At 44.5% G+C, this 24,415-nt stretch overlaps 1 protein-coding gene across 6 annotated transcripts in view; it reads left to right on the top strand.

Annotated features, from left to right (window-relative positions):
* LOC112987355 (S-adenosyl-L-methionine-dependent tRNA 4-demethylwyosine synthase TYW1) overlaps positions 1–23,348 on the top strand; it is a 114,545-nt gene extending 91,197 nt beyond the window's left edge. For 4 of the 6 annotated variants that reach the window (XM_026107228.2, XM_026107229.2, XM_064523460.1 and 1 more), the window contains exons 15-16: positions 6,260–6,427; positions 20,733–23,348. In XM_026107228.2, the coding sequence (XP_025963013.2) occupies positions 6,260–6,427; positions 20,733–20,954 (390 nt within the window). In that variant the 3' untranslated portion in view covers positions 20,955–23,348. Of the gene's footprint in view, positions 1–6,259; positions 6,428–13,899; positions 14,512–16,257; positions 16,836–20,732 lie in introns of those variants that run through there. The other 2 variants (XM_026107233.2, XM_026107232.2) reach the window with 2 other exon arrangements.
* Positions 23,349–24,415: the final 1,067 nt, after the last annotated feature.

Below are 24,415 nucleotides of genomic sequence, written 5' to 3'. Positions count from 1 at the left end.
ATTAAAAAGTGAGAAAGCAATTGCTTCCAAAACTTGTACGGTTTCTAATTAGCATGATTCCGTTTCTTCGTCGCCCCATTTAAGAATCTGCCTGGCAGCGTGTTTCACCTTGCTCTAATTTCAAGTGTTTGCAAAGGACCTGTCTCTGTTTAATGCTGGGCATGACACGTTCAACTTTAATGTAGCTGAATTAGATCTTGAGAATGTAATGTTAGACAGGACCAGGTGCCATAAACATAATATGGATGCAAATACCATTTAAAAAAATAAAGCGTTCTCTGCAGAGGAAAACATGAGAACTCAGAACATAATCATCCATAAAATTGTGTGTGCTCTGTTTTAAAGACGCATGCTTGAGAGGATTTTGTGACTGGAATTAAACAGCTCAAGCAAAGAGCAAAGGCGATAAAACTACCAGGAGAGTTATGGGGGACTTGAGCATTTGTCAGGAAGAAGAGCCAAGTTTCTTACGTGAATTTACCCTTTTGGGTGTCCTTGGGTTTGTGACCTGTGTTGCAATATGACAGGTTAAGCGAGTTCTACAAGCCTTTAATGAATTTTATCTGGAAAGAAAGAAATAAGCAAAAATATACTTCAGCAAGCCATGTACAGCTGAGCTAATTTATGAGAATTTTACTAAGCTAATTAAAGATGGGACAAGGCAGTAGTGAAACTGAGGTCACAGCAAAGACTAAATCAGTAACTTGGGAGGTTCCAGTGACCCAATCTCCAAATTAATATAGCAAATGATCACAAAATAATGACATTAGGAGGAATTGCTTTGCCCTAGTCCAGTTTTTGGAGAGTTTGCGGAGCTGGGTTCATTGAGGAGCGGCCATCTCAGTGCATCGACCGAGCTGCAGTGGAGAATGGATATTGCAATTACCTGTAGGACCTGAGCTTCTGTTGCAAGTAAATCACATAAACCTGCAGTGCTCATGTCTTGGCTTAGTGTAAGGCACAATAGAAATACATGTTCCACCTCAAAGCTTTTTCCTTCAGTCTATTTGGTGTAACAGATGATTGTGAAGGGAGGTAGAGTAAGAACTGCCACAAGACCCCACTGTCTCTCTGCTGATTTAATGCAGAGGGACAGTTAAATCATAGATGAAAACATCTTTTGAGCAATGTCACTACTTAATTCAGTGACTAGTTTTGAGGTTACAAATGCATGAAGCATAGGAAATAAACAGGAGGAATTAGATCTGTGTGCAGCTGCAGGGCTATGATCTCAACTGCGATTACGGAGACATGGTTGGATAGCTCACGTGACTGGAATGCTGCAATGGATGGATGCAGGATGGCAGGATACGTGCTGGATATAGGCAAGCTCAGGAAGCGTGGGCTAGATGAGTGGATAGTGAGGTGGATTGAAAGCTGGCTGAATGGCAGAGCTCGGAGGGTTGTGATCAGTGGTGCAATGTCTAGTTGAAGGCCTGTAACTAGCAGTGTCCCTCAGGGGTCAATACTGGGTCCAATACTGTTCAACGTATGAATCCATGACCTAGATGACGGGACATAGTGCCTCCTCAGCAACTTTGCTGATGATACAAAACTGGGAGGAGTGGCTGATACCCTCGAGGGCTGTGCTGCCATTCAGAGGGACTTCGACAGGCTGGAGAGATGGGCAGAGAGGAACCTCATGAAGTTCAGCAAAGGCAAGTGCAGGGTCCTGCACCTAGGGAGGAATAAACCCCATGTCCAAGTACAGGCTGGTAGTTGACCTAGGGATTGACCTGCTGGAAAGCAGCTCTGCGGAGAAGGCCCTGGGAATTCTGGTGAATAACAATTTGACCATAATCCAGCAATGTGCCCTTGTGGCCAGGAAGGCCTCCTGGGCTGCATCAGGAGGAGCATTGCCAGCAGGTTGAGGGAGGTGATCCTCCCCCTCTACTCTGCCTGGTGAGGCCACATCTGGAGTAGTGTGTGCAGTTCTGAGCTCCTGAGGACAAGAGAGACATGGAGCTCCTGGAGCGAGTCCAGCAAAGGGCTGCTAAGATGCTCAAGGGACTGGATCATCTCTCCTGTGAGGAAAGGCTGAGAGAGCTGGGCCTGTTCAGCCTGGAGAAGAGAAGGCTGAGGATCAATGTGTATAAGTATCTGAGGGGAGGGTGTAAAGAGGATGTGGCCAGACTCTTTTCAGTGGTACCCAGTGACAGGATGAGAGGCAACAGGCACAAGCTGAAACACAGGAAGTTCTGTTTGAACATGAGGAAAAACTTCTTTACTGTGAGGGCGGCTGAGCACTTGAACAGGTTGCTGAAAGAGGTTGTGGAGTCTCCTTCCTTGGAGATGGTCAAAAGCCATCTGGACAGGGTCCTGAGTAACCTCTTGTAGGTGCCCCTGCTTGAGCAGGGGGGTTGGACTAGATGATCTCCAGAGGTCCCTTCCAGCCTCAACTATTCTGTGATTGTGACTTCTAGAAAACAGCCAGAAAAGCGGTTTCCCCAATGAAATGCTCTTTTGCATGCTCATGCTAGTGATCTACAGGGCTTTATAGACTAGCGTACAATGAGAAGTTTCTTTCCATGCTCAGCCCGAGGGATGGGCTTTGCAGTTTTAGTCCTTGTGACATCAGCCTCGTGTCGGGCCCCATGGGCAATCTTTGTCTTGGGTCGGGATAGGAGTTCCAGCAGTGTGCAACCTTTACTGCTGCAAGATCAGCAAGGCGAAAAGTGGTAAGAGTCTTTGGTGGGGGAGCGAGCGAGCGATGGGGCTGGCTGCTTAGCTGACAGGCAACAGGCAGATGTGAGATCCACAATCAGCACGGATCAGTCCTACCCTCAGTGTTTCCTGTGTATATTCTTGCTGTGGCAATTACTTTGGCTTTCTCAGCATTTTGAAAAGCAGCCTGGACGCTTTACTGATTGGTACGATTATACAGATTCTTAGGTTGTTCTAATGTCCTTTGACCGAAATGCACAAGCTGCTTTTTAATGTGATGAAATAAATTCTATTCCTAAGTAAGCAATGAAAGTTTTCTGTAGCACCAGCTTAAGCCTGGATTTTCTTCTTTCCTCTGTGTGTGCGAGAGGTGGAGTCAGAGGTGGACTTTTTTTTCAAACAGTTCCCAATATTTACTGAACTAACTTAAGCGAAAGGATGTGAGAGTAATGTGAGCTGCAGTGAGTTTTTACACAAGCATTTATGGTTTTGGGTGTCTGCCTGTGTACTTAGTGTATAATAATCTTCAGCACTGGAAAATAATTTGTGAGTTTATTGAATGAGCAGTGGACACTTCTGTGCGTGTAGTTTAAAGGTGACCAATTTTCAGGTATCTAGGACTGCGCCAATGAATACGGATTTAAAGATCAGACCTTCAAAATAAAACTGAACGACTCTGCTCCCTCCTCAGGTACTATCTTAAAATGTTGTATCTAACAACAAGGAAAGATTGGAGCAGTTCTCCAGGCTGATCCTGTTCTGAACGGTAACACCCATAACAAGTGCTTGGAAGGAATCTATTTTGGAGGTTGTTTTAACTGCATTTAGCATTGCCATTCCACCCATTTACTGATAACCTTCCTCTCTGCTTGTTTATTCATACCCTCGGGTGATTGCACTGGCTACCTTGAAGGTGTATAATTAATGTGCTTTGAGTTGCTCGTTTAGCTCCTGCTTAACTGCCTGATGGGTATGAGAGGATCTGCCTCCATGTCCCGTCCTTGTGCAGTATCCACTACCTCCCTGATCCTTCCTCGTTTCTTGAGGGGCCGGATCTGGGCCAGTTTACTTTGCCAACATTATTTTTGCATCTTGGTCTTGGCCTGGACTCCCTCAGCCCAGATTTGTTCACGTGCTGTCACATGTATGTGCTCAGAAGCCAGTTTAAGTTGGGGGAATATTGAGCAGTTTGTACAAATGTCCCTAATCTCTCTTTTCTTTAATGGGGGTCAAGAGCAGTGAATGCCCAGCTGCTTTCTTGTTTAGGTGAAGTGTGGGGGGAAAAGCAGAGAGGAGCTTAGTCAACACCTTGGTTAAAATGGTATCACCGCACGCTGAAAAGCATTCAGTGAATAGCCTACAGATAACGCTGCTGATGCAGAGCCAGAGAACTACAGCTAGGCGTGGAAATTGGTGATTTGTGTTTCTTCAGCTAGGCATGGGAGGCTAAGCGGAGTTCTTCACCTGATTTCTAAAATCCCGTGGCCTTCTGAGGTTTCACGTTCATTCTTTCATGCCAGCATCAATGTTCATGGTGGAATATTAAATCTGTGGAAGCAGGTGCACAGCAGGGGCAGAGCTAGCTAGCTAGCAAATGAGCTCTTGCAGTCTGTGCCATGGTTGCCTTTAAACTGGGAGCTCATTGCTGAGTAGTTTAGATACTTCTGCCTCCTCTGAGGGCTCCTGAGGAGCGAATGAAACCCAGAAAAGAGCAGGACCTTTATCTAGGCTGGGAGTTTTCTCCTACAGCTTTGCTATGTCCTGTTCTGACTGGCAGTCGGCAGGGTGATGCTGCAGTGAAGAGAAGCAAACCAGAGCCAGAGGCAAAGGAGGCTGAATGAGGCCGATGAGGTTTTGGCAGGCCTCCAGTGCCAAGGTGCTGTCCAGGGCTCCCATCCTCGCTCCCCGCTGCCTCCTGTATGTCCCTGTGCAAATCTTAGTCACCTTTTTTTTTCCCAAGCTGTAAAAACAGGGAAGACCACATCCCTCCCTCCCAGATGTGTTCTCTTGCTGGCTTCTGCAGAAAACCAGCTTAGAAGAACAGAGGGGCAGGAGGAAAGCCTGTTCCCTCTACTGGAGGAAAACTTTGTTTTTACCCCTATGAAGATGCTTTCACCTCCGTGGAGTTGCTTCTGGTTTAGGGAAGGCTGCTCAGAGAGTGCAGTGGATTGAACTGGCACTGGATAAGCATTGGACCATGCAAATTCACAGCTTCTGCACCTCTAAAACCCAGTTTTTTCCCTGTTCTTTGCACTTACAGTTGGCACTTGTCTTCAGAAGATCTCAAGTTTCCCAGACATCCTCAGTTTTGCCCTACCCTCACGCCATTTACGTTTTTTTTTTTTAGTGGTTTTGCTCTTTGTGCTCCCAAGAATTGTGCATTTTGTGCACATGCAGAGAAGAGAAATATGCTTTGTGCACTTGCAGAGAGATTTTTTCCCCCTTTCTTTGGAAGGAAAGGTATTTAAAAAAATCTGCTATTTCTCTGGCTCTAAGCTGCTGCTACACTGCCAGCATCTGCATCGGCTTTCTCCTAATAAAACACATCTCTGCCAATGCATGATCTGCGCACTGTGGAATTCTGCCCAACTAATATGCATGGATAGATTATGCTTTGCAAATGCCCATTTTTTACAGAAACACAAGGAGGATCCCGCTTGTTCTGTAAGATGATCCGTAATCACAGAGAACCTTGAGATCTCAGGATCCAAGCAGTTACATAAAGTATATTTTATTCAAAATCTCCAGTACTTTGCAACTGCAAAAATGCATGTTGTGATAGCACAGGGCTAGTTACAGTTACCTGGTTCTCATTACACAGGTACTGTAAGAAGGACAGAAAATGGATTTCTGAGCACAAGGGCTGTCTTTAATCTTAATTGCCAAAATCATCTTGGTCTGGGGCAGTTACAGCAATTGTCTACAAGGATAAGTAGCAGGAGGCAGACAGACTGTTTTAACTGTCTGATAATTAAATTTAACAGCTGGAAGCAGGGAGAGCCAGCACTGTAAGGCTGGTGGAGCTTCCCTGGCACGCAGTTAGGGAGGATGGCATATATGAGTCTTTTACAAGGGGCTGGAAAGCGATTCCTATGGATAATAAAGGGTAGGGGCAGAAATCATACCCTCAGCTAAGATGGAGAGAGGACTTTAGAGGCTTCTACAGCATGTAGGGCAGTTAGGTATGGACTTTTAATCCTGTGTCATCTTGAACTAGTGTTTTGCAAGCCTTTTTTCCAGACACATCGCACTTTGCAAATGCTAAGTGACATTCCTGAATGTCCCTTGGTAGCTTAGGCACACAAGTGCCATCCATTTGTATGCTTTTAAAATTGTTTTTCCAGGAGAAAGAATAATCTGTATTTTGCTGATGGGGAAACATAAGCACACAGCAGTTTGGTGATTTTTCACTAGGGGATAGGCCAGATTTGAGAGCATCTACAAACTCCAATGCCTTTCCACAAGATACAGTGTGAAAGAGGGGGTGAGGGGGCAAAATAGACTTTTTTCAGTGTATGGTGTGGCTGGCGTGCAGGGACTACCCTAAACTTGGGAGGAGTAAGATGATGGCAACGGTGTCTGTGTTTCTTCTCAGGGAGTGACGTATTGCGGTGAAAGCTCGGCCAGCAACCTGACCATGGCCAACGTCCCCTGGCATGAAGAGGTGGTGCACTTCGTTCAGGAGCTGGCTGACCTCATCCCGGACTACGAAATCGCATGTGAACACGAGCACTCGAACTGTCTCCTGATAGCTCACAAGAAGGTAAGACTCTTCCGTGCCAGCGCGTAACAGGCGCAACAGCTATCTTGCACTTAGAAGCATTGCACAATTGCTCTATTCCATCAAATTTTCCCTCTAAAGTTAAATGAATGGTTTGAAGAAAAGATCTTTTAGCAAGTACTGCAGAGAGCTCTGCAGACTAGTTAATAAAACCACTGCAGGATTCGGCTGGTCCTGCTAACTCACCGCACTTCCCTGGTGATGCAAGCAAGAAACACTTAACGATTGCCAAAACTGCTCATTACGGTATCGTTTGTGCTTTCTGTTGTATTCACTGCTTTGAATTTTGAGAAGGGCAAGAACAAATCTTGTTGAGGTGCGTCAGTTGTTTTTGTCTTGTTCCCATATCCTTTTCTTCTTGATGGGTTTCAGCAGTAGGTACAGCTTTTTTCTCCAGTCTTTGCCCCACTGTGTGTAGCACCCTGTAAGGAAGTTACAGTGCAGCATAGCTTAGGGTTGTGCTTTCCATCTCCTGGATCATTGTGATACCTGCCGAAATTGTAGCTGTCCTTATTCCTTTCAGTCAGAGTTGGAATAACGTTTTTCTTCCTTTGGAAAAGTGATTTGGGCAAGAGATAAACTGACGTGTGGATGTTAACCCCGGAGGGTTTCCTTCTTGAATTGGAACTGCCTTCCTGTAAAACTTGTTTCAAGGGCAAATGAAACAATTGGCATAATTTTTATATGCCTTCTCCATCCTAATGGTGGAGAAAAGGTTGTAGAACTGCCTTCTGACACCAGGCCAGCATCTCTTACCCTGCTAGAGGGCTTTGCAGGCCAGGCATGTTTCAGTAGTGTACATATGTTTTCTTTGAAACTGAGGTTCCCTTATAAACACGATCAACCCAATTGGAAATACAAGTGAAATGCCAAAAAATTAATTATTTTTAAAGGATGCAGGATATGAAAAAATATCAAGTACAGTTTGGCATTCTGAGCTCCAGAACAGCTTAATAGAAAGATAATAAGAAACATATAATAATGTGCTAGCTAGGCAGCTGATGGAGCAGCTACTTATTATGCTAATTGTGATGATTTTGCTCTTTGCATATACTTCCCGTGTGTTTGCTGAAGTCATGTGCGCTCTCTCATCCCTTGCTTAAGTGGGGAGCTGGTTTTAGCGAGTGTTGTTGTATGGCTTTACGTACAAGGTGATTCTGACCATACTGCAGTACACACAGAGACTAACAGGTTAAAAACCCCACCTAAAGAAGATGAGAAATATTTTTAATTGGTGCTTGAAAATAATTAGAATCTCGTTATTGAAAACTCCCAGCGGACAGTTGCATATTGCAAAGAAAGTAACCCAGGTTTGTTACTTTACAGGAGTAGCTATGAAAGGGAAGGAAAAAATGGGATACCTGGCACTATTTTTGTTTTAATTCACCTTAAAGTTGCTTTATTTACAGTCTAAGGCTCAGATGTTGCCACTGGCAACTATGGCTGAGCAATTACAAAAGCTCCTGCTCCATTCTAAGGTGAAAGGCCCAGGGAAAGAAAGGAAACAGATTTCTACCTGAGGTATTGATGCATAATTTAAGCAACACCATTAGTAACAAGAATAGATTGATACCAGCTCAGGGGGAATTCAACAGCTGCTTTGCTTTCCAAATCCATTAGAAGGGGGCGTCTTTTGGAAACAATCTATACTTGGGTACTAAAATAACTAATGAAACCTAAATTTATTCCTATTACTTTTAATTCTGAATTTCAAGCTCCAGTGGAGAATAAAATTTGTCGGTCTGTGTTATTTGCAGAAAACCTGTGTTGGGGGAGCAATCAAATTAGTGAGTAATTGCAGAATCAAAGGTATCTTTAGAATAAGAAGTTAAGGAGTTGCAGGAAGAGGGTAATAAAAATCATTAACAATTGTGATTTATTTCATTGTGCTCTGCTAGATCTGAGTTTTGAGGTGTCCAAACAAAAATAATACTAATAATTTTAAAAAGCCAGCATTGAAATGCCAGCCGGTACAAAAGAATCTGGAAATGTCAGAGGAATAATGCATCTTGATTATAGCCTCTGCTCCTTGTCTTAAGGAGAATTGTTGATTGGCATCTGCTTACTTGTTGAATAATAGTTTAGGATTTAGGCTCTGAAGTCTCTTAAGGCCAGGGATTTAGGTAGAAAAAGGGATTTAGGTAGAGGAAGCTGCAGTTTGTGTCTAGTGGAATTTTCATATCTCAGGAAGTCAAGAGGAGACGGCGAGATAGGATCTGTTGGGTTTTTGAGGTGCTTTAGTGTCTTAAAAATCTGGCATTAGGCTTCCAGGTCTCCCCCCTTTTTTTGACATGGAGCAGGTTCCTGGTGTCGGGATTTCTTTCTAAAATTGAAAACTAGATGCTTTTGAAAGTGCTCCCTATAGGACTTAGTGAATCTCAAAATTAAGTGGAATGACTTCCCCTTATCTCGATGAGCTTTGAGTCTGACTTTTCAGGACTACACTATTCAGTATGACCTTAAAAAGCCTAATAAATTTAAGCTTCCTATCAAAACGTTTGTTTTCCACAGTTACCTTCCCAGACCCCTAAAATGTAATCCACAGAAGTCCTGTGTCTCACCCACCCTGGCCTGAAAGCTGTTAGCTGCTGCTATTTCTGCTTTTTTGAGACCAACTGGTATCAGCTTCTTAAGGATCCCCTGGGCCCCGTGGCCACGGTGTGCAAGCGAGGATAGTGAGCTTTGGATGCAACCCTCCGTTGGGTTGTTCTGTGCTCCCATGTGTATGAGGACTCATCTGGCTTGTCTTTTCTGTGTCTCCCTCCTGACTTTCTAGTCCCCTTTTTGCACACTGATTATCATCTCTCCTTGAGAGGTGCCAGTGTAGTTTGGCTCTGTCCTCTTTGATTATTTTTTCTTTAGCAATAGCAGCTAAGTTCTTGAGTAATTATATTTGCTTTGTAGCAAATCCTATAAACACCAAAGTACAAAAATTGAATTTATTACAGTGCTTTTGAATTAATTGGCCGAGATACTGAGACAGCAACAACTTTATAATTTAACAATAATTCTAGTAACCTTTTCCAGAGAGAGAACTTAGGCAGCTGGTTTTCCTTGGGCTGTAACAATAAATGTATCCTTGAGATGATGGGAACAAGTGGCTAATAAGGGAGAAAGTGCTGCAGATGCCTTGCAGCATTTTTTGAATGAGAGTGAGCATCCCAGTAATTTCTAGAATAAAACCCTCTGCTCCTCTTTGTTGTATTTGCTTTACACCTATGCTCACCACAGTCTCCGTTGTGTTGAAGCGCTGCCTGCCAATTATCTTCTATTATGTTGATTTAAATATCTAGCTCGCTTTTGTGAGGGGGGTGTTTTCCAGCCCTGCTCTCCCCGTTGCTTTACGATCATGAGTTGCTTGTTAGCACAATTTGTGGTGTTCTGCTGCCGTTTCGTGTCCCTAGCTTGTTTGTTAGTGTGTGGAAGCATCACTGCCTCTCTCCTGTGATACCGGGTTTGATTTCCGTGTCAATTAGGCAAACTTTGGCACAGTGAATAGGCTTGAAATCTCATCCTTCTTTGCTGTTACGTGGAAGTCTTGTAACAGTGTGAAATGAATGGCCAGTGTCGCAATGAGCTCAAAAAAGTTGCTGTATCCTTTGTAGGATACAGGACCTAGTGGTCCTTTCTGCCTTAATAAACACATACATGTGCCTTTTACAAGGAGGTCTGAGTCCATACCCTGGATCCAAACGTTCTTTAGGATTGTTTGATCTAGACACAGTAATTGTGCCCCGCACCTCCCGTTTCTTCTCTCCTGTTGTTATTTCCCGGTTGGATGCCGTCTGGATTAGATCTTGCGATCTCCAGTGCCGTAGGGTTGCAGTAGACGTACAGTGGCACCAGAGCAGGCTTCCTCTGCCCTCAGAGGACAAGCCGTAAAATGAAACAAGTCAGCTGCTTTTAGGAAACTCTCTGTAATCATGCGGTCGGTGAGACTTTCTTTTCCTTCCTCTCTGAGGCCATGAGCAGGAGGGTATCGTCTAACAGCCGCACAGCCCTGCCGTCGATGAGGTTTCCTTCCTTTCACAGTATTGAAGATTGGTTGGGAAAAGTGATGTTTTTAAGGGCCTGACTCTCCTCCCCTTCCTCTGGAGGAGATGAGAGGAAGACTTCCCGTAGCCAAGAGCCGTCTGGCATTTGCCTACTTGTGTGGTTTTTGTCGTTGCCTCAGAAAGACGTGGCACTGAGCTCTTCGGCACCCGATGCAGATGTGGTGGTTTTGAATTCAAAAGGATGGGGGGAGATGGTGCCTGGCTAGAGGTGCTCATCACTGTCCATCGATGAGGAAAGGCTTCAGCAAAGAGGGAATCGGCCTCTTCTTTCCACTAGCCTTTCCAGCACCGCCCGTGTCTGCGCCTTGGGGGCTCTGATGGAAGGCAAGGGCTTGACACACGTCCTGGCGGTGCTTGCAGAAGGCTCGAGAGGTTGGGTGAAAGACACTGAAGTTGTTCCATGCTGAGCGTTTCATCTATATTTAGGGAGGAAAAGGAAGCACTTAACTACCAGCTGCAGATTGACTAACAGGGGTTATATTAGGGAAAAATAGTCCATCACATTTTATTTCCTTCCTGCCTCGCAAATCATTTGGAGAGTGTAGGCTGTCCCCGTGATCCAGCATCCAAGACCCAGAATTTGGATTATGTTCTCTGCTTGCTAGCTGTAACGTTACCTCCAGGTTACCCCATAACTGTGATGGAGTTATAATACAAGGGGGAAAATAACTTAGTTTCCTGCTTTTGTGTCAGAAAGTTACCAAGCAGATGCAACACCCTCGTGTTTGCACAGACACAGCGAATGGAGTGACTGCCCGTCTGAGGACGAAGCGTTTGAATATCTGAAATACAGTGTTATTGCAGGCATCAGTATGAAATATCGTGTTTTCAGGTGATTTTTTCCATTGTTGCTTTCTAAATGGGAAGGTGGCTCTGCTGTGCTTGATCTGTTAGTTATTAAAAGAAGATCACAGTTACGCTGAAGTAATCCTTTCTTCATCCATCAGAATTAAAACTGTCTGCCTGTAACCCTGGCTTAATTGGCAGATGAGTTGTTCTGTTCTGACGCCATTAAGGATTAAAAGGAAAAATCAGCAATAATGAATCTTTTATTTAGAATAATTCACACAAGATTAGATTTGATAAATATAAGCTAATGAGTTGGCAAGGATAGATCCCATGAGTAAAGGGCAATATACTACCAGTGAGGGAGGCTATAAGCCCAGCACTGCGAGAGTCAGGTTGGTTTTGCTTTGCCTTGGGGTCGGTTTTTTTGGTTTCACTCTCAGAAAATACAACAGCAAATTGCACTTTGAGGCATTCTAGTTGCCAGCTTTGAAAGATGTTTCATCTGCTCTAACATGGCTGATTGCTAAGGAGCTTTTTATTTAAATCGCTGAGTGTATAACAACAAAGCTGCCTTGTTGCTTCCATCTCAAATTAGATGGAAAATTTGGGTATTGTTACCTGTTTATAGATTCTGTTTTCTAAGTTGTTGAGGGGTTTAGAGCCATGTCGTTCCCATCATGGAGTGCCGATACACAGATTTTCATTCAGCCCCCAAGGACATGGGTTGTAATGAAACTCTTGCTCTGCGTGCCTGGTACCCTGTTAGGCTGTTATAACCTTCCATTCCATAAATTTATATCATAATAACTAGCTTAATCATAGTTTCTTCCCCTTAAAGCCTGAAGTCACAATTAGAAATTAAAAGGAAAAGATTTTTAGCTTTTAGCAGGAGATACGACCCTGTTAAGATTAATTTCTCTCTCATATTTCTTCCTTTTTTTCCTGAACGACTCCAGTTCACTTGCTTTCCCTGTTGAGCTTTAGATAATTGTGAGCCTTAATTAGATGAGGAACTGTGTGTAATAATTTAATGAATTTGTATGACTTGGAGGGCTTTCTATTGGCAGGTAGTGAAACTAGTCCTAACAGTTGCGTAATGTACGTCCTTTGCACTGCCATTATATTTGATCTGTTTAATAATATCTTGTTGAGGAAGTATAAAAGCTGTTTTATTTATTGAAACGATTAGCTGTCTGCAGTTTTAAATTGAGGAACTCAGGACTGAAGCCTTCTTGATCGTTTTTCCAGCTGTCTTTGTGATTTCAGATGTTTTTCTGGGCACAAAAGTGGAGATCGGTGCCACAAAACCTTTCAGCTACAGTAGCTTTCAGCCACTGTATTGCAAGCGGAAAGTGGTAAATAATTCCTAAATAGCACATTTCATGTGGCATTATTCTCTCCTTGCACATCTCCTATATCAGGTTCACGCATCTCCAGTGTCAGGTACCAGCGCTCTTAAAGGTTTCTAAGGTAGGCAACCTTGAGAAGTACAGTGGAGAGGGAAGATGTGATTTTATTGTTCAGAAGGGGAATTGTAAAGGTGAAAAGACTTGCGAGCGAGCCCTGGCAAGAGTCAGATGAATTCCCCAGCCCAGCTTTGCGCACCGCCCCTGTTGCTGTGATATTTAAATTCCTTCTGCCTGTAAGAACCCAGCTGCACTGTCTAGACAGTTCATGACTCTCTTCTGTCCGTCCGGTATAGAAAATCCAGATGTGCATGTTACCGCACCGGGTGTGGGAATCTGGTTCGCAGAGAGATGCTCTGCGAGTTTTGGGCTGCTGCTTTAGGACCGAGAGGCTGCAGCAAGCCCGGATGCCCCAACAGTGTCCCCTGGTCTCGGCAGCTCATCTCTTGGCATTGATGAAAATGTGGGAGAAAACAGATGATAGTCTTGAACCTCTATACTGCGGTATGGCCAGTGGTGGCCAGCTTAAATAGTAGCCGAGACAGCTTTAGGTTTGTGTTTTGAGACAGGTATCGCTGCAGATTTTGAAGAAATTTGCCTTGTTTTGATGCTGCTGACTCATTCCACCTGCTGCTAAGGAGAGCAGTATTTCTGCTCCGGATATTTTTTCTGCAAATGCTCTTAATATAAACCACTTAGTGTGGCTCTGCGGAACGAGCGGTCTTCACTGACCCTGTGGGCAGTGAGTTCACCTTACCCGAGAGATGCGATCTTTACAGCTGGCAGGAGTCTGCAGGGATAGTTGGGAGCACACAGGTGTATTTTTGAGTTTTGAGAGCAGAAGTATGTAAGTTTGGAATTGAAAGAAAGATCGCCTTAAGACCTGTGTGCGCAGCCACACTCCGTCTCCACATAACCGTGCTTTTTTTTTAATAGCAAAATGATGTATTTAAGCTCAGCAGTGAAACAATTTCAAGGAAAGCCACTGAAAACCACACTGAGACTATCCTGGCTGCTTCTCTGAAGATAATTTAGGATAATTTTTATGGTGTTCTCAAGAAAGAATATAAATGGGCTTTAGTAATGGTTCATTTTGTTTATCCCTGTGTGTTTTTAAATCCTGGGACAGTGCAAGGACTGTAAAGTTTGCAAGCTCTGAGTGCATAACTTCCTCAAAATCCTATTTGTCTGTAAAATGATTTAGCCACGTTTGGAAAGCTCAGCCCTTCCCCAGCCCTGGCCGCAGCACTGAAGCGCGTCCCGCAGCGCTGGGTCACCAAAGCCACAAGCAGCAGCTCTGCTGTTAGCACTCGGTGGTTTGCCGGTGGCCTGCCAAGGCGGGGGTGCGAAGGCCGTGCTGTCTGGAGGCGACGTCCCTTCCAGCCGTTTCGGGAGAAGAAAGGCGACGGGGAGAGAAGCGCAGCACGGGCGTGTGAGGCCGGGAACGCACAGCCGCTTTGTAAGCTGTCTGCCTGGGTTGCTTGGCTGGGCTTTTTAGCACTCATGCAAGGAGAAGACCTAATCATTTCTGCATGTCTCAGAGCAGGGCCAGGAATTGGTTTTAATTTATTTTTTGGGATGGGAGATAAAAGTACGGACTGGAAAAAAAGAAGTGTTGGACCTGCTGGCCTTAAAAAAGCTCAGTTGCTTATGCTTGCTTTTGCAAAATGCTCTTTAAATGTCTTGTGCCATGTATAAACCAAAATAAATCTTGTTTGAAAAATTTGCCAAAGTCAAGTTTTAAAATTTTATTTTAATTTATTTTTGGGGATGGGAGATTAAAGTACGGACTGGAAAAAAAGAAGTGTTAGACCTGCTGGCCTTAAAAAAGCTCAGTTGTTTATGCTTGCTTTTGCAAAATGCTCTTTTAATGTCTTGTGCTGTGTGTAAACCAAAATAAATCTTGTTTGAAAAATTTGCCAAAACCAGGTTTTAAAATGCTGGAAGTCATAACTAGAAAAACTGTTAGCGGATCCGCAGGATGCCTGCCAGTTCGGATGGTTCCCTCCTGTACGGTGCTAGAGCAGTTTCCATACGGCTGCATCCACGTCAGTGAAGCATGCACTGTCTTCCCTGCTTACGGCTGATTGATTTTTATGTGGTCTTTAAAACTGCATGCTGTATTTAACCATGAAACGTTGTGCGTGCCTAGGGAAGAGTCCATTTTTTGGACTACTAAATCTTCTTCGTAAAAAAAAGTGCACTCTCAGGTAATTAAAGAGCAACTCTTGTCAGACCTGATGCCCAGCTTCCTCCTCCCGCTCCTCCTTCCACTGCTCAGCAATGTCGGCAGCGTCGTCGTTTTGCTGGATCGCTGCGTTTGGCTCATTTGGGGATATTGATGCCACGTTGCAGCGCAGCTGACGGAGAGATTCCCGTGTCCCGCGGCCCCTCCGGCGCTGCCTCTCCTGTGGGCACCGAAGGCTTCTCTGTCCTCCCGGGAGAGAGCGTGTCCTCCCGGCTCGAGGTCACCTCTGCTGCGCTGCTCTGGGAGATTTTCTTATTTTGCCTATGCTATTTACTCCTTTCCTGGAAGTAAAGGTTTTGTTTGTAAAGAAAGACCACAGTGAAAGGATCAGGAGAGGCCTGCTCATTTCAGCATGTGTTTCGCTGAAGAGAATATAACATTATCCTTCTTAGGACAAACTAATTGATTTTTGGCTGACTTCCATTTTTCAGCATTTTTCTCTTCCATATTTTATCCCTTCATACAAACCCCATGTTTTTCTCCACAATTACACTCATCTGTGGGGAATGTAGTGTGTAGCACTAATATATTGCCCCCAACATACGTATAAATTGTCTCAAAAAATTATTTATGCAAATATGTTGGTAAGAAAAGAAATGCTTAATGTGGCTCTCAACCTTCCTCTCCTTCATTAATGTTGATGGCTTTCTGAAGCTTCTCTCTGTCGAGTCTAAACAGCTGTGAATGTACTGCAAACTATCAGTTAAAGTCAACTGAAGTTCATATCCACTGTTGTAAATTAAAAGAGAAAAAGGAGGTGTTAGCAATGGCCTGTTGATGCTCCCAGATATCTTGGGATCCCCATTTTAATCCTGGCTCCCGGTCATCGTTGCAGTGTATATGTTTTCCTTGCAAGACCCTCTCTTGGAGGGCCTGCCTGTTTCCGTGGACAACAAATGTCCACGCAAAACGAAGTAGTTGTGTCTTTGGGCCTCGGGGGTGGCATGTGGGGCCATGCGCTGCGCAAGGTGGAGGTGTGCAGGCCATCCTGGAGCAAGCCCCCCCTGAGCGGTGTGGACCTGACCCTTACCAGCGCTGGAGATCTCCTTCCACCACAGTGGATGCCTTTTGCATATAGCTGCAGCCATTTAATCCTTGATTTATATAGCCAAAGGGGTAGAGAGCCTTTGTGCCCCCCTGGCCAAGGCAGGCTGGGCAATGCCATTCCTGGCAGATGTGCCATTAAGCGATGACAAATGTCTCCAGTGGTGGACGTACAAGGAGTTGCCTGACATCACACCTCTTTGTGCTTTTCTATACTTCGAGGTCATTACTTGTTCCCCCCTTCATTTCCTTCACCTCTCGTTTTAACAGCACTAACATCTGCTTGGGGCAGCGCCCCTTGCACTGGCTGTAGGATCTGCAGACGCAGGAGGGAAGCCTATCTTGTGCATCCCTCAGCCCTGGTAGCGCAGGGGGTCTGCGCGAAGCCGTCTGCGGTGGGACCGGGATGCCCAGAGCTGAGGCGGCCCGAGGGAAAGGCACGGGCTGACTCCTGCACGATCCTGCTGGCCGAAGGAAATCCTCAGGAGAGCATGAGTTCGTCCTTCCACACAATGCAGACTGGCTTTAGAGCTGGCTGGAGAAGCTTTATTGCTCTTTTTTTATGACGCTAACTTAAAAAAAAAAAATGAGGGGAGGGTTTCAGCTATTTGTCTTTTGTTGATGTATTTATCACCATGAAAGACTTAACTAGGTAGTGAAAAATTCAATAAAAAAGCCCAGCTGCATCAGTCTTTGAAATAACATTGATGTTTAGCGTCGGCTTGCCTTTTATATGGATGCTATGAAACTATTTTAAGTCTTAAATCTTTCATTATCTGTGGAATAATCATAAAATTGTTAAAATCCCATCTGTAAATCTATGTGAGCAATATAAGCTGTTCTCCCCCGCCCCATGTTTGTCTGATTTTTATTCCTCAGTGGAAATAATTGGTTTCCATGACACACCTAAAGGAGGGCTCCTATTTCTTTGTATTTTATTGTTGTGCTATGCAGCACTAAAAATATTTAATGTTATTTAATCTGTTTCAGCGACATATTCCAGGCAGCTTTCTTTTGGTTGTTCTTATGGGAACGGTGGTGTTATGTTAGTCTGCAGCAGACAGCTATCAGCATTAGTAGCTCTGTTGTGTGAGGAGCTGCATGTTCATATGAAGTCAGTTAGCTTAAAACCTAGCTTAGATGATCTGGCCAAAGTTTAGGATGCATACAAAGCAATGCGAGTGATTTATACAAGCCTGAAAGGTTGGCTTGGTTGCCACCTCTAACACCAGTTGAAAAGTCCAGTATCTTTGAGATCTGATGGAGCCAGGAGACCAGGTGATGTTTCCCATCTGTTTGATGTGATTGAACCAAAGCTCCAGAAAGGGACCGGTTTTTTATTCTGAGGAAAACACACGTAAGGCTTTATCTCAGCAGCGCGAGGGAATGAGGGGAAAAGGTGGAAGAGGTCCCTTGCTGACAGTAAGTCACCTTTTCTCCGAGTCTCCGGTTGCTTGCTTAGGAATACAGCCCGAAAGCCTGCGTGTCTGCCAGCGCTCTGTGTTTGTGCCAGCTGTGGGGTGCACAGATGTGTCAGCTTGGAAACGCTGGCTGAGCTCTCGCTCGTTCTGCTCTACGCTTCCTCTTGTGGGCTGTGAGATGTTGCCTGACGCCAGTTGATGGGGGGCTTTCTGAGAAGGGCTCAGTTTTAGTGCTGCCCATGCTTTGCTTGGCACGGGAGTTGCACCCCAGGCCCATGATTCTCAGTGTCGTTTGCCACAGGCAGTTCTCAAATCTCCCGTCCAGTTGTATTGTATGAAACAGGCTGATGTCTCACATATTTGCTTTAATGCGGTGCCTTCTGATTTGGGAGAAGGCGTGGGTTAGCGTTTATTGGAGGAGCCAGATTGGTCACCTCACAGAGCTTTTAAAAGCACAGTCTGCCTCCAAAAGTGCTCCGTAATATTTGTGACCAGAATGGCCCGTGTGAGACTGGTGTGGGAGATTTTCGTTTTTATTCTTTTCTGCCATTAGCCTTGTCAAAGGTCACTATCTCCAAGGAAGAACTGCTAATGCAGTGAAATACAGCCATAGTATGGTATGAAAAAAAAAAAAACAGTTTGCTTCAAAAAAGAGAGAAAACATCTAATCGTGTCCCAGAAGCTCATTTCAGAATCTCATCTCTGTACGAGACAGCTTTTACCCTCAGCTGGACAGCGATGGTGTTATACTGAGGTCAGAGTTGCTGCGAGTGATGAAGACACCAGCATCGACACTGGCCCATTCATGCGAATGTTTTTTCACCCACACGTTCCCCGTTAAACTGACTGCTCGTGGAACTGCATCGCTATTGATTGCCTTGGCAGTACAGTGATCCGAACAGCGCTTGTTTGTCTAGGAATAGTTCTAAGTATCTCCTGCCGGTAACGATACACCGTTATCATGCTGTGCCTGGCTTTAAAAGTCCGGAGAGGCTGATCTCTAGACTGCTGTTTGGCTTGCAGGTAATGATTGCAATCCATATCTTCGTTTCAGCTAGTCCGGAAGCGTGGGGGCGGCAGTGTCTTTTAGGACTTTGTGTTATCGCTCAGCCACTGCTGACCGCAAGGTTTAAGACTTGTTGCAAGCTCCCCCTCTCCTCTTAAGATAAGAGTATCCTGTTGGTTTTCAAGAAAACAGGATTTATTGAATTACCTCTTCAGTTCGGCTCATGTCTCAACCACTTCTTTGGTCTTTATGTACTGTGTTTCTCTTAGTTCACCTCAAGTCTATCTAGGCACCTATCCTTGCGTTGTGTGAGCATATACTGGTCAGTGTTAGTGAACCAGATTTTGGGGGAGGTATGTATGAGGCATTGTATGAACTTGTGTAAGTGTCTTCCTGGTATCTGTAGTCATTGGTTGCGTCTCATGTCATTCCCAGGCAAGCACTGGGGGTGGACAGAAAGTGGGAGGAAGAGCAGAGAGGAGAAGCTGAGGAGGAACATACAGAAAGGACAGATGTGAACCCCAAGCCTCTGTTAGCCCCGGAGCACAACTGCCTTCCTGCAGCATTTATTGCTGGTTATATCAGCATCCGGAGGCCCTGGTAAAGACTGACCTTGTGCTAGGAGCTGTATAGAGGCTTAGCAAGAGATGGTCCTTGTGCTGAAAAGCTTTGAGTCTCAGAGGCTTAGAGTCTTGCAGATTGCAACAGCAGGATGAGAGCTGGCTGACTTAGCTAAAGTCATCTAGCACGTTCATACACTTCGAAAGGGATGTTCAGATCTCCTCAGCCTGGATCGCCTTCATAAGACATGCCTACTTTATAGGCAATAACGTTGCCTCCTCTGACATTGCTTTACTTGCCAGCCAAGTGCACCAGAACAGATGCATTGCCTTGTTTAAGCATGGTCTCCACGTTAGCATTTTAAGAATGAGCATTGCGTGAGCTGATTTATGGTGCGAATCATTCCCTGCTATTAATGACTCTGCAGTCTCACATCTCCTGTCTGTGCAGAGGACTCCTCCCGCAAGAATTCACTGTAATTACATAGGCAGCAAAAGATTAATATTAGTAATGTTCGATTCAAAATTTTGCAGGTATCAGCAGTTGTTCCAACCAAAAAAGCTTTTAGCTTTTGGGCAGGAAGTCAAGTGCCATTTAAATGCATAGCTATCAGGTTTTTGAAAAAACAGGGAACCAGTATGTTTTCCCTCTTTTTTTGGATGAAGTGCATAATAAGCTCTTAGCTCAGATAAATCCTAATTGAGGAGTCAGTCAAGGCTGTTGCTAAATTAGAGAGCAGGTCTGTTAGACAAATGCAGCTTCAATGTGTTGAAATAAGCAACTCTTAAAATTCTCACAGTGAAAGAGGATTCATGTCAAAGTTTTCTCTCTTTTCTCCAGTCCCAGACACAGCCCTCTTGCCCCTTTAAAAGATCACTTAAATCCGTTCCTTGCAAGCACGGGGTGCTGTTGGTGTTCCCATAGCATTTCACCAGGCTGTGCCTGTCCTTGAGTTGGTGTCACAGACTCCTAACAGGGACCTCAGGTGACTTTGGAAAGGTGCCCTTCATTGAGGAATACCTGGGTATTGCTCCCTAATTTACAGGTCTCTTCTAGGGCTCTTCCAGCTCCCCAAACCAAGGTCTTTCAGGTATGAAAGGGCGTCAGGATACAACATGGAAGTATTCGTCCTTGCAAAGTGGCACCGAAATGGTAGTCAGACTTGGAGCAGAACGCGCTCTCTTTGAACGGTCAGGCAAAGCGGCTAATAATCGAACTTTCATTAAGATAATGTGCTGGTAGATAGCACTGCTAAATGACTAGAGCTCTAAGAAAAATGGCCATCCTGTGTCTGAGTGTGTTCTGTCAAACCTCATGGATTAAGCATGGATTAGAAACAGTAAATTTCTGGTATTGTCTGCCTGAAGTTTTTCTTTTTCTTTTTTTCTTTTTTTCTTTTTTCTTTTTTTCTTTTTTTCTTTTTTCTTTTTTTCTTTTTTCTTTTTTTCTTTTTTTCTTTCTTTTTTCTTTTTTCTTTTTTCTTTTTTCTTTTTTTCTTTTTTCTTTTTTCTTTTTTTCTTTTTTCTTTTTTTCTTTTTTCTTTTTTTCTTTTTTTCTTTTTTTTTCTATTCAGCAGTTATCTTCGCTTCCGGATGGCTTTACCTCAGACCTTAATGTGACTAGAAAATTTTAAAAGACTACAGTTGGGTAACCCATATAGTATGTGCCCAACTTCAGCAGCTTGTCTTCGCATAAATTAGGTATGTGATACTCTTTATTGCTCCCCGGCACAGCAACATATTTCTTTTCTTTTCTAGTTCAAGATCGATGGAGAATGGTACACCTGGATCAATTACGATCACTTCCAGGAGCTGGTGCGAGACTACGAAAGGAGCGGAGGATCAAAGACTTTCACGGCAGCGGATTACATGGCCAAAACTCCACACTGGGCACTATTTGGGTCCAGAGAAAGGGGGTTTGATCCCTTGGACATAAGATTCCAGCGAAAGAACAAAACAAAAGACATCTCTGGGTGTTGATGTTGATAAGGGGTTCTCTGAACTCCGAGCTGGCTAATGAATTTGGGTTTCCATTTGGATAGTCTGACACTGATATCAAATCTATTCACCTAGATTTCCTGATGTTTGATACTGAAAAGGAGGGTAAAGCCTTTGTTTGACCCTTCCCTCCTGTTTTTAGTGTTTCTTGGATGAAAATATTTATGATGCTTTGTATCTTGTATAAATGGTGCATGTGAGCAATTTATCCTAATTGGCAGAGTAAGAAGGGAGGAAGTATTTGTGATCTTTGCAGTTTAGTGAGTTTGGGGTTGGATTTGGAGAGGGGACTGTTCCTTTTATTTCTGTGCTCTGTTGCAAAAAGAGCCCAGCATGTGTTTGTGCCCAGCTCTGCGGTTTAATGTTCAGCGTCCATAAGGAGAAGCACGAAGGGAATTTAAACATCTAGTGCTGGTTTGATCTGTGCAGATGGAACCACAGACGGATCTAGATCTAGAAGCCTGAAGGCCTACTGAAAGTATTGTTGTACTGACAATAACAAAGATTTATGTGTTTTAAACACTCGTGCCAATTGCTACAAAGACCCTTTCCCTTCCCACCCCCAATAAACTGAAACTTGGGAAATTACAAAAGGAGTAGCACCCCTAGTAATACTTTGCACAACTTCTGATATCTGTCCAAATATTCTCCAACTTCATAGTTTTGGCAGTGAATATTTTCTGGGTAGCTTTATTCCACTCCCCTAGCAGCCCTAAACAAAACAGATTTCTTTAGAGCCACATTAGACTCCCAACCGTGCGTCGATACGTTGGCGTGTGAGGGTGTGCTGCGCGAGAGCCAGCACGGAGCTGGCCTTCAGCGTGAAGATGGCTGTGGCTTGAAATTGGAGTCCTTGGGCAGACTGGCGTGTGTTTAATGTACTTCCTCAAACGGCACTCTCCCTGTTTGAGAAGAATTTCTTGTCGATCTGATGCATTCTGAAACAATTAAAAGTAAGGTAAAAATGTAAGTGCTCTGACCACCTTCTAGTCTGGCTTAAGGAAAGCGCAGAAGGTGTTAGGATGTGACACTTCGTTGCATCTCAAATTGAATGCCACCTGCAGTTTCCATTTTTGGTTGAGAAGTAGCTGTTGTCACCCAATTCCTTCGTTCCACCTGTGCAAGTAAACTGCATCATTGCTGATTGTGATAGAAGAATTAATCTGATGTAAATGAAAACTGAATCCTGCCCTGGTCATTTGTTTCAAGAAACTGGCTCTTCTATTCTGGAAAGGCAGTATCTCTGCACAAGGTCAGATGACACCTCTCCAGATGTTTCTGTCAAAGACACTGGGTCTGGCATTGCATTCTGTTGTTTGGAGGTACTGTATTCTTGCTGGAAAACTGGATTTAAATGAGAGGGGGTGGGTTGTTTACTGTTGTGAAAATCATCACTCTCACATCCCAGCAGCCTTTGCCTTTCTGTTTATGACACATCCATGGTGGTTAACTGCTGCAGTCTCAGTGTGTGCTCTCGCTAACAAGTTGCAAAGAACCAGTGCGAAAATACCAAGGGCAGATCCTCAGCTGAGTGTACTGGGAAAGTGCCATTGAAGTCAAACTGTGTGTTCAATTTCTGAATGACTGAAAGCTGAAAATTTTATTGTTTCCCTGCTGGCTTCTTCCTACGTCTCTGCCAAAGTTTCCGCAGCCTCTGCAGCCGGCCAGACAGGAGAGGTCATGCGAACTCTCCTCCTCCGCTTCTGTGCGAAGTCGGTGTTTTGGGGTGAGCGGACCTGCAATTTGTGAGGGCAGCAAGCAGTGCAGTGCTCTCCTGTTTCTTCCATCCGCTGTGCGTCGCAACAAAATGTTCCAGCTAAAGCACGAAACGTCTTCAGCAACTGCACCGAGCGCTGGACAAGGATCTGACCAAGCCATGGGCTGGCCGCGGAAGTAGTAGCTTGAATTTAGACGCAGAGGTGTCAGATGGTGATAAGAAAATGCAGTCACACGCGAGCGTTTTTGTTTTCCCATTAAACTCCAGGAGCACAGATCAAATGTGTTTGGTTTTGGTTAAATGATAAAATCTGAGGCTGTGTATGAGGTGTTTAAAGCAGAGCAGTGCTTGCCTCCTTTTTGCTGATACTCACATCTCTCAGATGTGTTCTCTCAGGTTCTTGGAGTGTGTCACAGTGTTACATGGTGGGTATTGCAATTTATTACTTTGTTTGAGCAGCTGGTGTTATTTTAAAAATTAGTAATGATTCTGCCTTAAGAATTGGATTGGTAAGACCTTACCGACTGCAATTCGTGGAGCTCACAGCATTGTAATTGGGCGCATTCCTGAGACTGTAACGTTTTAAAGAACCTCATTTCTCAAGCTGTAAGGAGTGATTATAAAAAAATAAGGAAAATAAAGGAATTTTCACTAGGGCATCTCCAGTGGGTCATTGCTATATGAGACATGAATGACTTTGTAAAAGGGGATGCTGATGAGATTTTAATGAGATCAAAAGCACAAACGTTGCAGAATATTGTCCTTTTTTCTTTATAGTGTGTGGAATGGAAGGGAGAGCACCCATGTGTCCTTGGGATCGAGAGGGTTTGGCTGATGTGAGAGCTGCTCCAATATGTCGTTCGTCCGGCTTTTCTTCCCAAAGCGCTGAATTGATCTCATGCAGCAGAGGTTGGGAAAAGAAGCTGCCACGCTTCTGTAGGTCAGTGCCAAGCGGGACACAGGCAGCACCAGCAAGCTCTGCAGGGGAGGTACATTTTCAGGACATCTGTCTATCTGCTTAAGATAAAATTGCTAGTTTGTGTGCATGGCATCACCAGGTCCATATGCAGGACCCTCAACTGGACCCCAGTGACCAAAGGGGTGTCTACACTGTGTGATCAAATCCAAGTCAGATATGAGGTTCATGTGCTGTCCCATCCAGACTGGCAAAACGCTGCGCCCAGGCCTCCGTGTGCCATAGCCTGTCCTGATAGCTGTGGTCAGGGGTGAGCCAGGCCATGGGCATGCTGAGATCTGCTGTTCTCAGCTGCTGGGTGCCACTTCTAGGAAAGATGAGGGCCTGTCCCTGTGCTTTGACCTTTACCACCTCATTCCTAGGATGTGGCAGGTACTGAGCTCATCTGGGAGGGTTCTTGCTTCTTGCCTTCTTCCAGCAGAAAATGTTTTTTTTCTGCTCAGCCACGTGGAGGCCTGCAGGCAAACACCTCAGTGAAGCTCCCGTGGATTTGGCCCCTGTGTGACCAGGGGCAGTGGCTGGCGTGGTTTCTGACAAGCCTCATGTTCACCACGTCCCAGTTGAACCAGTGCAATGCTTGCTGAGGAAAAGACTTATCTTTTTCAGGTATCTTCATGTTCCAAGTGCCCTGGGTTTCTGTGTTCTGAATGAAACGTTTGTGTTCAGTGAATGGTGGAGGAAAGACATAGGCTCATCAAGGCATTGAAAACTCAGGTTTGGTTCAGCAGTGAGCAGTTGTCTTCAAGCAAG

This window comes from Dromaius novaehollandiae, chromosome 19 (assembly GCF_036370855.1).
Source record: "Dromaius novaehollandiae isolate bDroNov1 chromosome 19, bDroNov1.hap1, whole genome shotgun sequence".
NCBI lineage: Eukaryota > Metazoa > Chordata > Aves > Casuariiformes > Dromaiidae > Dromaius > Dromaius novaehollandiae.
The sequence above is the reverse complement of the archived record's forward strand: the minus strand, read 5'-3'. Positions and strand labels throughout refer to the sequence as shown.